The sequence below is a fragment of the Hyalella azteca genome, unplaced genomic scaffold (assembly GCF_000764305.2).
Source record: "Hyalella azteca isolate HAZT.00-mixed unplaced genomic scaffold, Hazt_2.0.2 contig5976, whole genome shotgun sequence".
NCBI classification, from domain to species: domain Eukaryota; kingdom Metazoa; phylum Arthropoda; class Malacostraca; order Amphipoda; family Hyalellidae; genus Hyalella; species Hyalella azteca.
Genome location: NW_025936149.1, coordinates 89,216 through 107,481, shown reverse-complemented (window position 1 = coordinate 107,481; position 18,266 = coordinate 89,216). Strand labels below are relative to the sequence as shown.

Here is an 18,266-nt window from a genome sequence, read left to right as displayed (position 1 = left end):
CATAGCGGTAACGTGGATGCATCATAGCGGTAACGTGGATGCAACATAGCGGTAACGTGGATGCATCATAGCGGTAACGTGGATGCATCATAGCGGTAACGTGGGTACAATATAGCGGTCCCGAAGGTGCAGGGTTCGAAGGTAGACCGGGGCCCGCATGGTCACAAAGCCTATTTCAAGTCCATCGTCATAAAGTAACATGCGAATGCGCAGTTTGATTGGTATTTCAACCTTTTTATTCAGAATGAATATTTGTTTCTTGCAGTTGAACTAGATATATGCCTTTTTTTATCTGAAATATTTTCTTACTTACAATCAAGACAAATGTTTACTTCTCTGCGGTAAATGAACGTTATTATGGATATTTCGCCACTGAAATTGATATTTTTTCCTTGAAACTTATATTCATGTTTTATTCTTGGTAATTGAACAATATTCTAAATTTATTAATAGCTTTTATGTTCAAGAGAAAAAAAATGTTACTCCAAACCTCTGGCTGATACTCTCCAAATAATTGATTTTGATAAGTAACGATATCGTCAATAGTTCTTAATTACCTGATGAGAATTCTAACGAAATCATTTTGACAACTTCATAACCAGAAGAGGCATAAATTCAGCAAACCTGTGTCAAGCAAGTGTCAGATTGGCTGTAATGATTTCTTTAAACGTATCATTCACCACCCCATGCAATCACGATTGCCAACAATCCAGACTGAGAATTGAACACTATTGAACACTAAACATGTCAAGGGATATACATTAATAAGTATAATAAAATGTACCTGTTTAGTCTTTTTAAATGTTTAGGATTAATTGCTCATAATTTAATTCATGCCAGTATTTCTATAAAACGGAAGTAATAATGAAAATGCGAAACAAGAAATGTATTAAATACTCCCAAATTACCAGGAAATTTTGAGATATCTTTTCACGCGAGTTAACGATAACAAAAAATGAAAGTAATGCTAAACAGGACGAGAAATAAGCACGAATTTCCGAATGAACTACACCTCGCGCCAATAATTCATTTCAGTTCTCAAAGAAAATGGTCGAAAATCGCGAGGGGAGACTTTCAAATAACGAAATCCGGTTCAGGACGATCAAGCACAAGCAGCTGCTGATCCTTCATAATAGCCTAATAGGTGACGAATGGATCCTCCACGCTGACAGATTGAAGAAATTCTCATATTTATATATAACTGTTTTCTCTTTTTTTACCATTAGAAATTGGGTGATATACAAAAATTCTATTGACAGTTAATTAATGGAGAGTGAATCACGGTAAAAATGTCAAATTTAACTCAGGAGATTATGCACATGCAGATTATAAACCGAAGCATATGTAGCAAATGACAATTTCGAAAAATGCATTAGAACCTCGTGAAAAACGCACCTCCATTAAGTTTCCTACTTAAATTTGAACTTATCGCAGGCGTCATCATGTGCATATTTTCAAGTCGACAATACTTTTTTCTTATAAACGAGACTAAAATATTAGCAGATAAGAAATGACCGCGGCAAACATAATTGATATTTGATAGCTTACCTTATAAGCGAATGTTGTAAGTCTCGGTTTTTTCAAACAAAACTAAAAATTTAAGAACTATTATATATATTTCTAACGGAACTAATCACAACTATTTCAAAAAATAATAAAGTAGTTTAGAACTAATAACAGAAAAGAAATTGAACCTGTTAGGAACCACATGCAGTTCGTGAGGTAAGAACTGATCTTGAACGACCGATTGAACATATACGACCAGCAGAGGGCCGGTATGAACCGGACTGTGCAGCTTTGAAAGAAAATAAATCTACGAGACTTTTGAAGGGGAGACCACTTTGGAACTGGAGACCAGCAGAATAACGATCTCATAAAACGGTGTCATTGTTTACGTTGATAACTGACACACATTTCATGAGGTGAATAAAATACAGTGATGACAACTGACACACAATTAATGTGGTGAATAATATACAGTGATATAAAATCGTGTTATACAGTAAACTTAACTTGAATTAGCGTCGATTGCTGATTGACATTTGACAAGAAGGTGAAATTATGCCTAAATAACTTAATCCATTCGTTTATTCACTCCTGAATTTCGCACTATAGATATTATATATAAGCACGACGCAAGCACAACTGGAAAGATAGGGATATCTCATAATTGATAATAAAAATGAGTTTCACGCATAGATATATATTGAATACGTGTGAAAATATTCATCATTTTGTGTTCCATTGTCATTAAGTGTTAATCTATTCTACGGCTTAAGCGGTAAGCGGACCTCTTGCTCAGAAAATAATGCGTTTTCTTGAAAAAAAAAACAGCCGATTGTAATTCCAGTTTAAATACAAACATTATTTCTGCCGTAAACCCAATAAGACACCGTCGTAGATGTCACGAAAACTAAAGAGATTACATATACACAGCAGTTCATAAGAAAAAAGAAACGCAATCTTTAATGCGGCTAAGATAATTCAAATGATTAAAGTGTGCATATACGGTAATTGATGGAAGTTTAGTTTGTTTTGAATAAATGCCAGCTTCCGCTGAAGGCCTGCCACATTATTGAGTTGAACATAACGGTAGCTCACCAGCAGCCGTATATAGCAGCAATGAAATGTCAGACGACAATAACGATTATACTGTATCATTCACGGCAATAATGATGGCATTATAGTGCCTGTAATAAACTGATGTGTGTCATGTGTTGTCATCATTTTGACAGTGCGACACGGTGAAGTAAACGATCGACCAAGAATTGGGAAGAAATTGATAGCTATGGACGTGACAAGCATGATCAGCTTTAGTAATAATACATTAGGTACCAATTAATGTTGTCTAAAAACGGGAAAAAACCTGCGATTATGTAAAATTTTATGCCTATCAAAAATAAAGGTATTTAAAGTAACGAAAACAAATGCTGAATTTGAGCATATTCTTCATCAAGCAGGAACGGTTCATTTAGCGATGAATAACTGCAGCCTTTTAAATGCAGTGCCGATCATTTCGCATATTTGAAAACCTGCTAACCGCAGACGTGAAAGTCCCATTTACAATCAAGATAGGACCTAGGATCACAGTAAAAACATTTCAACGCTATAAATAGGCATTTACGACGGAAATTATCCTATTATCTGCATTTCGAGATACATGCTGCTCGTTTACTGCAAGGAAAAATATCTAACAAAGCTGTAATCAGTCGAGTAAGTTGTGTAATAATAATATTTTAAATAATTTACATCAGTTGTTCAGCGAAGTTACATAAAATATACAATATGAGCAAATGATCCGAAGGCCAACTTAATTTTGCATCAGCTGGCAAGAGAGCTTTTACGCGCGAGACGAACTTCCAGACGTAGCAGCGCATCGGTAACACCACTCCCAGTGTCATCACATGACCAGATTGCAGGAGCGATTGAATGAATAAATATTGGTTATCATTGATGACTCATTTTGCATTGTAGTTGAGGAACCAAACAGAAATACGATTAATCAATGAGAAAAAAAGAGTTTGCCGCAAAACACATGTGCAGGAAACGTTTGAATGATTCCTGCATGGGAACATTATAATCCAAGGCAACATACCTTTGTAGGGATATTTTCATAAAAAAAAAGTAATAATAAATCTTGACATAAGCGTTAAGCTCAAATAAAGCTGGGCTGTAGATATGAAGCTTATAAAGATGAGAAATTTAAAACTGAGGAGCGCTTGCTTTGCCGCTGCTGTGATGGCATTCTCCATTCATTATGTAACCAACAAATGTTAGGAATCATGATTGAAACAAGTTTCGATAATTTTTACTGCTCTAGCTATTTTACATTAATTACTTACCAGATCCAATGGATAATAAAATATTTCCAAGTGTAAAATTGCTGTGCAAACCGTAACCCTTTAAGTGGTTTTGGCCAAACGAATGTTGCTGGGATTTCGAGCCACCGTCGGAACAGCCTGCAATGCTTCCACTGGGGAACATTTATACTGATAATCAAGAGTTACGGAATTTGTTTAGCTTACAAAAAATTATTTGTTAAACAAGAATAAAAATTAATTGTGTTTCGAAGGAGCACTGAATTGTCAACATAAGCACAACATGAACCACTAATGTGAATTTCCATTAATTGCAATCGCATGACAAGCATGGGATTGACCAGAACCATTATTCATTGTGACGTGACTTACGCTAGGTGTCGCAGCCTACATATTATACGAGGAAACATAAGGTTCCCGTAGCCATGTCAACGAAGAATTAAACGAAATTGTCTCCGCATGCTAGCATCAAATTGTGTAGAAACTATCCCGCGTTACCGTACGTGACTTGCGGTCATCACACGACACACCGCCATCACGAAAACCCGACACGAATGTCCAGATTAAAGGGTGCCAACGACATGCCGTGAGGCGGCGCTATACTCGTACCCCTGTTCCTTATAAACGCCGCTGATGACGACCCCAGGTAAATAAAGACTTTGTATAAGCGTTATAATATAAAATGCGGACGGAAATATACAGGCGGCTAGACAAGCACCGAGTAATTAAAGGCTTACAGGCAGGATTGCATCTGAGAGCTTTGTTCTTTCAGATGACAGCGTCTAGGTGTACAACAAAGGGACGAAGAACCATTTTACGAGTTTTTAAACATAATTTTACAGAGAATGATGATGATAGAGTAGATGATCAATCCAGAGAAAAGCAACGATTCTAAAGATTCGGACGGTTATATGATAGAAATAGACCCAGAGCCACGTATGAATATAGCATTGATCTAACCAAAGAAATTCATTCAATTTATACAGAACACTAAATAATTGCATTGTATCTTCATGAAAGTTTCGAAAGTGTCTTTAATCAAATACAAGCATGGAACACACAGACGATTTATCAAGAAGGTTAGCACGATTTTTTTCATACAATCGTTCTGCGTAAAACATGGAAATTCACACATAGCATGTCGGGAGCACACAAATCAGGATGCAGGAACATAAATCTACCCGGCAGCATAAGCACAATTTGGCGTATCAAGGATACACAACCATTGAGAGCAATTGCTGGTCTCACGACCGTGGCAATGTGTCGAGATCATAAGGAATGCGTTATCTGAAACTCCGCTTCTGAAGCCCAGAGCCAAAATCAAGAGCAATCAAAATGTAAATTTACGTCTCTTACCATAAACGTATAGGAATTAAATTAAATGGCTTTGTTTACGTTATACTCGTAGTAATTGCAAAGACAGGATTGAAAGAAGCTCAATTCCTCCAATTATTGGCTTAAATAAGCGCAATTCTTCCAATTATAAGCTTAAATAAACTCAATTCCTTCAATTATTAGCTTAAATAAGTCTAAGCCTCCAATTGTTATTCTAAGAACTCTCAATTGAAAGAAATTCGAATCAAGAACTTGAAGTAAATTTGTTTCAGTGGTGCAAAGCTGGCGCGTCTCCATGCACATTAATTTACAGATATATAACGACAACGGTTGCATTTTTGCCAGACGACTATAAGAGCATGTCAATTTTCAACATCACACACATTTGCTACATTTACTTACTATCGTCAAAAAGTACATACTAAAATTTAGTGTTCAAGAAGTTCTAAATTCATGTACCGCAAAGTTTGTATAAGCTGCTACAATATATATACATGTACAGGTCTAAATATTGCAGACACATAGCATATAAGATTGCTCCGAGATGAGGCAGTGTGCCGACCGGTGCAGCAAGCCACGCCATGCAACCCGTAACTTCCAAAATAAGTTCTCTGTCACGCACGAATCTAGAGCTCACGTACGATCATCAATTACATTAATGTAGCGAAAAATAATTTGCATTAGACTCTGAAGTTTTATGTCCAGTGCACGCACACAACTATGCTATATTACAGGCACAGATTCCGGGAGCACGCGACGCTGTTGTCCCACAACAAAGACATGACAATTTTCCGACATGAAGTCGTGGCTTGTAAAAACTTGTTATTCGCTGCGGAATTGACGCGAAATTATTGTCGAACAATTCAAAATCGAAGTTTTGCAATAAAATGGTGAGAATAGCCACGTGTATGATATCGCTTCAGCCGCTTCGCTACGTTACTTAATAATAAGGTGAATTTTTGATGAGCTTCATCATAATTAAGAAACATATAATTCATAATTGATCAAAACTTAAAAATTAATCAATTTTGTTAATCCATTCGATCTTTTTAAAACACTTCTCTTTAACTTCACTTCTTGTTTGTTTGCCTGTCTGCTACAATTCTTATAATCAAAATTTAACACACTTCTACTTATCCTATCGATCTGAAATTTTGCACACTTGCGTAAAGTTGGAGACAATACAAGAATCAAATGACAAAATAAATGATTTTAAAAAGTAAAAAAATTCAATATTAAAAAAATTGAAAAAATAATTTTGTCAGCTACAAATCTTATAACTGTTATTTGACACACTTTTACCTGTCCAATTGACCTGAAATTTTCCAAACTTGTGTGAAGTTGGAGGTAATGCATGAATCAATTGACACTTCGACAGAATAAATAATTTTGAAAAAATTATATATTAAAATAAATTGAAAAATTAATTTTTTCAATATTCGAAAATAAAGTTAGAAATTTATTGTACATCTGTAACATTGGAAACACTGGATTCTTTAGAAGTGTTGTCTTCAAAAAGAAATATTTAAACGTATATTATTTACAACCATTCCTCCATTTTCGGAAAGAAATTAGCGATGTAATTTGTATAATTTAACCCTCGTGACATTTGCGTCGACTGTGACATTCATTGTAGCAGTCGTGAAGCTAACAAGTAATTTATCAACAATCTATAACACTATTTTAAACATTGACAAGCTGGTCGCTCGTGATTCAGGAAGCGGAAATAATGAAGCCATGGAAACAAAGGAACGCCCGGCACACGCTGACGTAAAAATTATCCAATTTTCTATGCCCAGACAAGCAAACAGAAACGAAGTCATAAATTTCTGAAGAAAGTCATGAATTATTCACGCCTGAATATAAAGGAAAACGTGAACCATTTTCCTTTCATATCGTCACGTTTTGTGCAGTGCGAGTGTACAAATGCATACATATATGCGGGCATAAATCGAGATTGAATAAAATTACTGAAGCAGAAACACAAGAAGAATTTGATCAAAATTATTTTAGATGCTTCTTAGTACACATTCACACCGAAGCATTCAGTCTTTCGCCATGCTGATGCTGTCCACATTGGCACCCATCTGGCATGTCAGTTTACATGCATGTCAGTTTACGTGAAAGTCAGTTTACGTGCATGTCAGTTTACATGCATGTCAGTTTACGTGCATGTCAGTAACATGCATGTCAATTTACATGCAAGTCAGCTAATATGCATGTCAGTTTACATGCATGTCAGTTTACTGTCAGTTTACATACATGTCTGTTTACCTGACAGTTTACATACATGTCAGTTTACATAATGACAGTTTACATTCATGTCAGTTTACATACATGCCTGGTTAAATATAGAAGGTTGGTTCAAGAATACACTTGCATCGTTCGCGAGAGATCACATGGACTAGTTTTACGTCCGTGTTTGCTATATTTTTATTCCGCTCTCAAAGATAAACTCAAGTACTCTTTTTTAACAAACAGAACAAACATTTACGAACAGTATAAAAATAAAAAGATTTGCAAGGAAGATACTTCAGCACAGAGCCGACACCGAGTAGAATTTGTGTCTCGAGAACAAAATATTTTGTAGAGAATCTAATTTCAACTTTCATAAATGCTGCATCGAAAGGTTCATCAAAATCAGATTTAAACGGGAATCAAATTCTGCTGTTAAGATAATAGATATCGTACAAATGAATAATGCAAACAATTGGCGACATAAGGCAATTTACAAAAACTAAATTCGAAGCTCTCATATTGTAAGGATATTTCTTCTGGATGGGCGTTATGTTCCGGAAATGTTTTCGAATTAAAAATTCTCTTTTCACACAAATCGAACCTTAACATTGCTTTTTTATGCTGAAAAATGAGACACTAACTTGATCGTCATTTATTATAACCACATTCAGTTTTAAAACACGTATAATATACATAAGTCAAGCATGTATGATTCAATCCTAGTTGTAATGATTAAAGAACCACACAGAAGCGTCAAGGAAAAAGAACTTATATACCGTACTTGTAAATATGATGTAGGATTAGTGCATAGAATATTTTGGAATCAACAGCACACATAATGGGCAGTCACACATTTAAATTACGCAGAAATTTACAATTATTTCGAAGTTTTACGCACTTCAGGAAAGAATTTTTAGCAGGTACACAAGTAAGAAGACGTAATAGTTATATCTATTTAACTTTAAGATACAGTGTATCAGTACGCGAATTTCTTTACCTTACAAGTACAATGACCACATGTGGCAGATATTTGCGCGCAGTATCGAGACGCTTACAGAGCACTTCTATATGGCTCCCAAATCGGTAAGATTAGACAAGAAAAGTATGTAGAAGTTGTATCGTTTGATAAAATTAGGACTCGCAAAAAAAGAACGGCAGGATTTTTTCGATTGGTCAATCGCCTGAGATACAAGATGTGGCCTTGCCAATCAACCAATCAACGAGCTGATTGTGCGCCACTCCCACACACTGGCCAATCAGGACAGCTGTGCCGCTTCTCAGCACATCTGCGTGTGGTGCAACCACCAGCGACAAAATATTAATCATTTGTTTATAAATTTATAAAATTGTTTTATATATGTTTATTTATTTGTATAAATTCGTTTTAACCGGGAATTTTCGAAATGCCGGCGTTTCAGCAAAGTTGTTTTGGTCATCCGACTTATTAAATCGAGGTATTTTTGAAGAATGCCGCTGTCAGTTGCAAGGTCAGGGAAGACAGCGCTGCCTAAAGTAAAGGCTGTATGTGCAGTTCATATCAATGCGCACGAGGACACATTGTTCAAGAGCACAACGAGAGATAAGGAATACATAAGGACATGTTGCGTGTCATGCATTGACAACCAACAAGCTGCTTCACAGATAACAAGCAACTCAACAGAAGCTGAGTTATTATTAACAACCACGACTTCCGACATCTTGAAAGACAATTGCAACTTCAACGTTTTTTTACGGCAGTAGCTGCACAGCGCCAATGTTGCAATCAAAAGTTCAGAACAAAAATGTAACAAATAAAGAAGCAATTTTCATTAGCTACAAGAACTATTGAATCGTTGCAGGAGAAACTAAAAATTACATGTCACGAGTGCACAATGACACTCAAATCTTCAATCGATTTTATTAACGTGCAGTAACATCTTGTACAAAAAAATTCAATTCGTAAAAATGATTTGAATAAGTTTCAAGCATTTGCACACAGAAGTGAAATAAATAAAGCACTGCAATCAAAATCGATAATCAAGTCCACTGGAAATTTAATACGTAATTACGCAGCCGCAACGTTCTATTCACGCATAAAGAACATAGAAAAAATAGAACTCCTGATGCTTTTAGTCCATGGATACGATCAGTCCATATAGGTGGAGACTAGAGCTGTAGAGCATTAACAAAATTAGCATATTCATAAATTGAGATACTTGCGGATATTATAAAATTTGTGCCGGATATCTATCAACAAACGAGCTCATCATGAACCACCAACTAAATAGGCCAAAGTAAATTAAAGAATCTTTAAATTGGTATAGTATACCGACATACAGTCATTAATAAAACGTCGTTATACTGTGAACAAGTCGCAGACGGGGTTGAACGCAGAGATATATTGACGTCAACGTGACGTACTACGAAGAATACCAGAATGGGAATACACCCAACGGCCAACTTAGGTTCTCAGATTTCAGTATAAATTTAATGGTGTCTCCAATTTCCATACTCTACCACTTACTGTTTTGGAACTACATTAGCCTGGTGATACACGATGAAAATCATTTACCCAACACAAGATATGCACAAATTAAACGGTATCAAAGGTCTATATTATGCTCTTTAGTTTTCCTACCGGTAGATCAAATGATACCTAACTATTTGCGAGGTTTAAATTTTTGAACATGTCGCCACAACAAAATTACACAAACGCAGGTTAAAAAAATCCTGAAATAGCCGGTTAGTTGACACGGCAAGAGGAAATTATTTTGATATTCGCATATCAATATTGAAAATTCTTAGAAAAATGTATTGGTACAAATTTATCACAGCAATAGAGATATTATTATATCAATTGGCTATAAGGATTAAGGATCGGCGATGACGCAATATGGATTGAACTTGTGTTCACGGTCAATTTGTCAAACACACCGTTACACACGTGGCAGCCACAACAAGAAAAGTCGAAACCACTAGTTCAGATTTAAAAAAAGAATTACATGCCGATTAAAGTACTCGACGCGAAAGTGCCCTTAATAAGTTAACAAATGAGTCCGTATTCTTACCTCAATCTATGTCAAATAGCCAGATACCTCGGGAGGAGAGAGATTGCACATCCACCACCGTCGACAACTTTTCCGTAACTGAGTTTTCGCCAAGACCCAAGAATAAAAGCGGTAAAACCCGTACAATTCTTCAAACAGTTTTATCACCACACTTTACGAACATGTGCTATAGCCTATACATAGGACTAGGTTGATTAAATAAGTTAATGCATTTTTTCGTAATTAGTCAGAATTTTGCTTGCCAAAATGGTTCAATAGGTAGACGACATCCAGTGTTATTAATTATTTATTGAATTAGCAAAGAGGTCCATAAATTACTGATTATTATGCCATTTTCTGTGGACTGATGACAAAAAATCATTATCTGGTAAGACTATTCTAACTGTATAACTCACGAAAGATGCCATCGAACAGCTGATCTGCTGATGTCAGTGACAGTGTGACGACAGACGTAACTGACGTTCAGTCAGTTGTGTGGGGTTTACTCTGATTGTTCATGCCATGGAAGTTTGCATCGATTGTTCATGGTGATAAGACGTGTTGTGCCGAAGTGTTGAAAAGCAAGTGCGAAAAAAAAAAAATCAGAACCAATCGAAATATCTTTTGCTTGTAAATTCATAGAACCTAGTGTGCCAAGTGTAGAAACAAGAAGTATTCATTATCTGGTAAGACTATTCTAACACTTACTGTATAACTTACGGAAGATGCCATCGAACAGCTGTGATCTGCTGATGTCAGTGACTGTGACGACAGACGTAGCTGACGTTCATTGGAAGTCAGTTATGGGGTTTACTTGGATTGTTCATGGCCCATGGTGAATGACGTGTGAAGTTGTCTCGTTGAAAATCTAATTTATCTGAAACTGAAACCATAGTCTTAGTCCATAGACATAGTGCCCGGTGCAAGCCTCTATTACTGCACTGCAACTTGTTTAACGAAAGGAAATTGTAGAAAAGGTAGAAAGGCATGGTCGAGTGACTCGAGTCTTTTTCACTCTTCTGCGTCTGCCAAACACCGGAAGATATCTTCAAGGAAGCCATGAACTGTTGAAAGACTTATGACAGTTTACTCTCCGTTCTCCGACTCATCTCATCAGTGATAGAACTGCTGATCAAAGTTACAAAGCAAAGACTCCACGGCCCACGCTAAACCTTTATAGTTAATAGTCACTATACCTACCATTATATTGCAGCCTTGCAGATGCAGTTGCAGCCTTGCAGCTGCAGGTATACCTTTTACCTATATATTGAGTATACACCTATATAAATAGTGCATACTGCATAGCATAGCCTACTCAAATGTCAAATGATCCTAGCTTGGTGACTTGGTCCTTGGTGGATTACCATGGATAGGCTAGGCCGCTAGGTGGCGGCGCTAGGGATTAGCACTCGATTTTAAATGCAAAGGCTAGAATTTATCTAAAGCAAGGTTGCATCATTGATGATCACTCACCCAGTGGCCAGTGCCAGTGGTTAATTGAATATGTATCCTGGAGATGTCTTTTAAGTTGCCCAAGCGCAGCGCACTTTGATTCAAAGTAGCACCTTTGCAGTTCCCGGTTCCGGAGCTTGACCTCCTATGTTGCCAGAGTCGCGTGAGGGAGGTTTTTAGCTTACACTTATTAGGTACCGGTATATGATTTGCTGACAAATATTCTTTATTATTACTGGCTTAAAACTGTTGTAAAATTATCAGAACACTTTGTAGGTATGGACTGGCCGTGATTTGCTGGCTTGCAATGACAATTATCTTGTCTTAATATGTTTGCGGCAGCTGTTGGCCGGGAAGTTCATGAGCATTGTCATGTTTACAAAGTACAGCTTTACACCTAATAATCTCAGGGGAATTTTAATGTCTCTCAGCTTGGAGATTGTACACTAGAATATTATCTAGCCTAGCCACTACATATACAAGTATACTCATGGTCTATATGGTACTCCATAGTCTATACAAGGCATAGTGGCAAAACAGAGAGATTTTTAGACTCTTCCTCAAGTTCATTTTTGACTCCTATAAGTAGACCAGTAAAGTATATTGGATACCAGAATTATCATACATAAGAAATCTGTTAAAATCTGGAGTAAACGAGGAAATTAAAAATGAGCTGATTCTAAAAAATCACTGGTTTGCCACTATGATACAAGGTCCCCGAAGGATTACTAGAATTTGAAATAAGAACCAACACCAGGGGCCATGGCTATAGGCTAAAAAAACTGCGCTGCAACTTCACGTGACAAAATTTATTCTTGCTTCGAATCTCCGACATGTGGAACAGCCTCCCTGATGACATCGTTGGCGCTCCAAGTATCAATGCGTTCATGAACAGACTAGATTAAGCTATGGAAGAATAGGTAGGTACCGTATATGTTCAGATTTGAAACGCCCGATTTCCTTATCGAACCTGGTGTAAGTCCAGTAGCTACTTCAAACTATCGAGTATCGTCAGTCATGAAAAGATCCGGTCAAATGACACAATTTTAGATCTTCTGTGAACAAGGCACGAAAAGGAAAAGAATCGGCGACAGGCCACATCAGGCCTACGCTTCAGTGCCGACATCACTATGTTATGTTATGTTAGGGCCACTAGGGCCTAGGGTGGCTAGGCTACCTGTTCTTTGTCTGTAAAGCCTGCAAAATCTGCATACCAAAAATTTTTACTTGTAGGTAAATGCAATATTCAATGCTGCAAATTCTCCAGAGTGCTCTTTCACTTTGAAAGCTTTATTTATTGCAGTAAAAATCTGCGTACCACTGGTTAGTATTCCTATCATTCCTATGCTCAGCAGCTCACTGCTCACTGGCCACTGCTCATGCTCAGGCTGTTTCAAGAAGTTCAGTTATCAGCTCAAAGCCGATAACTGACTCTAAGACAGGCTCCTGGTTCTGAACCTGGTTGGGTTGTGACAACTGGCAAGCTTGCATGCTTCAGTTGCTTCCTATTCTTCTATTGTGGCAGACTCAAGCCCTCCTCCTCCTGAGTCCTCCTTAAGTCTCAGGCTTGGCCTCTTATCATTATGAGACTATGAGTCAACAAGCTAAATTCTAATTGGGTTCCTCAGTTGTTCCAGAAAGGCAAATGAGAGCTCCTTTGCAACCTTGAGAGTTATTATAAAAGCAAAGGATGAGCTAGTTTCTTGCAAGAAACTTCTTGATGAAGAAACCTGATGATGTCAAAGAAAAACCTGATGATGTCTGTGCAACAAGGCTGAGACTAGAGAGAGCATGAACCCTCTTTTGTAGGGTTTTCATGCATGCTGAACTTAGCACAACTGTCAATTTATGTTCTAACTCTAATGTCCGATTTTCTGAATCAGTAACGAAATGCACTCTCCCATGTTGATCTTTCCTCCATCATCTGCTTAGACTTGCTGAGCTCTACAGTTAATTCAATGTTTCCTGTACTTGTACAAAATTGCTTTCAAGACTTTGGGAAACATTGTTCTCCCCAACATACCGTCAACCGGGGCTACTCGGGACGATTTCGAAAGTTTTTCATTCATAACTTCTTACCATGAAACATTTCATAAACAAGTTTAGGCTCATTTCAAAGCTCTTTGCAAGGGCTATCACATGGCTTCTCCAAAAAAATTCCATTAATTCTTTTGTCTCTTCTTCCACACTAAAGTCCCTGGCTGATGAGAGTGTGCCAAAAATTAAACTGAAAGAAGTAGTGGCAAGATAATATAGGGACTTTGGCAAAAATCATTTACTATGCTCAGGCTGGTAGGTGGGATCTCTTTGTACCAAAAGCCTTGAAATAAATTAAAACAAGTGCCATTCATCAAACGTACAGATTTGGCCAGGGGTTATGGGAGGTTTTTAAATTTTATTTGCCTTCAAAGGCAAGCATTGCATGTGCTATGACTGAAGATTAACAAATATGCATTTAAAAATTACTTTTTAAAGAAAACACTTCTGAACAATCCAGTGTCTTGGATGTTACACATGTACCATGAATTTATAATTTTATTTTCAAATATTGAAAAAATTATTTTACGTTTTTTTTAATATTGAAAAAATTATTTTTCAAATTTTTTTAAGATATCAAAATTTTGTAAATTATCAAAATTATTTATTCTGCCAACTGATTCATGCTTTGTCTCTGACTTTACGCAATTGTGCAAAATTTCAGATAGATTGGACAGGTCAAATTGTATCATATACCGTAAAATGGGGTTACTTTGACTGGCGGGGTAACTTTGACCACTTTTCGTTTTTTTAACAAAAACCCCAAAACTCAAAAATTATTTGACATAGAAAAATTTTGTCAATGGCCATTAAAGGCCTAATACTGAGGCTACGTAACACAATAGAAAGATTTAAAAAGTTTGCATATCTAATCAGGTTTTGATGCATTGTAGTAGAACTCTTCTAGTTACATATGCAAAAGAAAAATTTATGGAAAGTGTCATAGTTTGCAAATGGGGGCGCCGCCCCCCAATGGGGGAACTTTGACCACGTAATGGCAGCCATGAAAAAAAAGTGGTCAAAGTTACCCCATTTTACGGTATGGATTATAAGATTTGTAGAAGACAAAATTACTTTGAAAATGTTTTTAATAATGAAAAAAAAATTTTTAGTTTATAAAATTATTTATTCTGGCAATTGATTTATGCATTGTCTCCAACTTTACGCAGGTGTGCAAAATTTCAGATTGATTGGAGAGGTAGAAGTGTATCAAAAAGCAATAATAAGATTTGTACCTAGCTGACAAAATTATTTTCAATTTTTTTTACAATTGTAAAAAAAGTTTATTAATTCTTAAATCATTTATTCTGTCAATTTATTCATGCATTGTCTCCAACTTTATGCAAGTGTGCCAAATTTCAGATCGATTGGACAGGTAGAAGTGTGTTAAATATTGATTATAAGATTTGTAGTAGACAGACAGACAAACAAACAGTGAGAATTGAAATTAAAGAGAAGTGTTGTAAAAACAGCATGGCTATTGGTTATAAATTATTTGGTGATGTTTAGGGAATGTTAAATGCGACTAAATATGCAAAACTCATTACCATTTCTCTATTTTGTGTTGTGCCAAAGTTGTTCAGTTAAAATCAGATGCAAATACCTTGATCTATTGGCACTGATGGTGTGGAGTTGCCTTGTGTTCTTCTAATACCTACTAACACGTAACATTTAGTTTATTTTCTTATCTGTTAGTTAATCATTGCTCAAAGGTTAATGCCATTCATGACTTTGACTAGCCTGTGGCCTCTGCCTAGTTTTTGTGATGAATGAAATTTTTAAAATTATAATTGGTACAATTTTGTGATCATGTGATGTAAGGTACCATTAATTTCTAACAAATACCAGATAGTTACGGTTAATGTTTATTGTTTACTAATTTATGCTTGTCTACTGGACTCTGGTAAATAAATTTGCTTACTTGTGTAATGTAATGAAATCTAAATAAAATGTAGCAAATTTACTCCACAGTTTTGGTGTCAAATATGTTCCTTAGTAATCAAGATGATTGTTGATGGCCAACCATTTTTTCACAATACTATTCTGCTGCTGGCAAGATCTTTGAGCAAGATCAACCCAACTCCATTAGACAAGGCAAGTATCTTATTAATGTTTCCTGTGATCAAAACTTTGTGAATTTCAACTATAAGTGCCATTGAAAAAAAAAAATTAAAATTGACTTTTGAGTTGCTTCTGTTTCTGGGTTTCATACTGCCGAGTGGAAAACTACACCATAGCTGCTCATCAATCCAATCTGTAATATTGGCCTGAATTTTTCAAAAATTACCTATAGGTAGAAACTATCATCTTAAATGCTATTTTCAAAAGTGCCAGGCAAAAATGTATTTTTTTATTTGAGAATTTAGGCAAGGGCCATAAAAATATGTAAATTGATTGTGAGCACTACAGGTAGTTTTATCCAATTCATGGGTGGCTTCCCAGTATTCTGGAAAATTGGGCAAATTTCATCTGTATATGTGATAGAAACACATGTGCTTTTGATCAATTTGACCCGTTTATGAGGCCCTTGTCCAATTTCTTTCAAAAAAATGAGAAAAACTGCATATTTTTGCCTGCAATTTTTAAAAATCGCCTGTTGAATGCTAATTTATTCTCTAATTTTTGGAATATTCTGCCAAACAATTCTGGTTTTTCCATGATTTTTCATTATAGTGGTTTGTCCCATACTCACGAATTGGACAGAAGCCAAATGTGAGCAAGATAAAAATTTCTGTGCTCTTGTCTTGAACATGGCAACTCACTGCTCCAATTTTGATGTACTTAACTGCGTCCTTACTGATATGACCACAACTGTCACTGGTAGCCGGGTTCAAGCCATAGCTAACTGCTAGCTTTGTGCTCTGAACTGCATCCACCAGGCCAACCTGCCCTGCAGAGGGCCTTGTCAATGTTGTTAGGAAAACATAACAAAATTACTAATTATGTTACAACATTTTTTGTTATGTCTTACTTCTTTAGGATTTAAAAAAAAATTCTCAAACATGATAAGTAAATCTTAGTACCATTACTACCATAGTATATAAGTAGTGTTTATTAAAAATATGAAAAAATATAGTTTTAATTAGTTTCTAAAATTGTCAAGTAATTTCTTGCTTGGATTGCTATAAAATTCTCCAGCATATAAATTTAATTGCTCATATATATACCGTATGTTTTCTAGTTTCTAGATAGTTAGAAGAGTTCATCTTCATCATTATATATTAATTTTTTATCTAAACTTGAAATACATATACGGTGTATACTATCTAAATTGATTGTAATAGTGAAGTCTCGAAAGAGCTTAAGACCAATGCCATACTGGCCAGGAAATCATACTTTGAAGTAAAACAGAAGTTATATGGCAATAACACTTGAACCTAAAATTAGGCCTCCCTATCATTTTGCAGGTAGAGCGCATATTAGCACTATGTCCTTCCGAGACTGTGGGTGTGTTCCGCATCAACCAGCGAGGGCAAGATGCTACCTTATCTCTTGGTGTGTACCTGCTGGAGAGCAACCAGCAGCACATGGACAAGCTGCTGCCATATTTGCTCAAGCTGCTCAAAGGTTTACCAAAAGCTGTGTGGCTTGATGAAAAACCTCTGGTTCACACTGACCGTAAGTCTTGTCTGCATTAAAATTTTAAACAGTTACTGTTTTAAATATCACACTAACAGGTTTATGGCAGTACTGCTCAGGATTGATAATGTCTGAGAATTGGCAACTTTTTATAGAATCATGTTTCTTCACCTTTAGTAAGATTTATAAGTTGTTTATGCTCATTCAAACCCCTATTTAACAATTGACTCCAAATTTGATCACATTTTGATGTTTGAAGAAAATTATTTGTTAATATTTTTTTTGTTATTTATTTATTTTATTATTATTGTAACCAATTTATTATTTTTACTTCTTGTGTATGTAAGCCATGTTTCATTATGATGCCTTATGATCCAATGACCAAAAATTAAACTTCAGATCCTGGTATTTAGCCAGTATGTAAATACATTCATCATGAATATGCACTCAAATAGCCCTAATAACTAAATACTATATATTTATTGCAAATAAGAATATATAAGATATTCAGTACTTACTATGTATTTCAAAATATTTCATAATTTTAAGCTGGCTAATGTTGAAGAGTAAATGGCCCAATGAAAAGCCTCATTTGCAATCTAGTGGTACAGTGTATATAGGTATGTTCTTTCCGGTTTATATATACCGTACTGATAATTATTGATGTGTATGTGTGTGTGTGTGTGTGTGAGTTTATCTTCTCTATTTTCTTGTATGGAATCATTGAATCAATGATGTGCAATCAGTGTAATGTCTACCTAGTAAATTGAATGTAATCTTA

The 18,266-nt window shown here is 35.9% G+C and overlaps 1 protein-coding gene across 1 annotated transcript in view; it reads left to right on the top strand.

The window, feature by feature from the left end:
* The first annotated feature begins 15,859 nt into the window (after positions 1 to 15,859).
* LOC108681827 (phosphatidylinositol 4-kinase alpha) overlaps positions 15,860 to 18,266 on the top strand; it is a 33,930-nt gene continuing 31,523 nt past the window's right edge. Inside the window, exons 1-2 of the mRNA XM_018170899.2 lie at positions 15,860 to 16,000; positions 17,314 to 17,524. Of these exons, the coding sequence (XP_018026388.1) occupies positions 15,911 to 16,000; positions 17,314 to 17,524 (301 nt within the window). The 5' untranslated portion in view covers positions 15,860 to 15,910. The remainder of the gene's footprint in view (positions 16,001 to 17,313; positions 17,525 to 18,266) is intronic.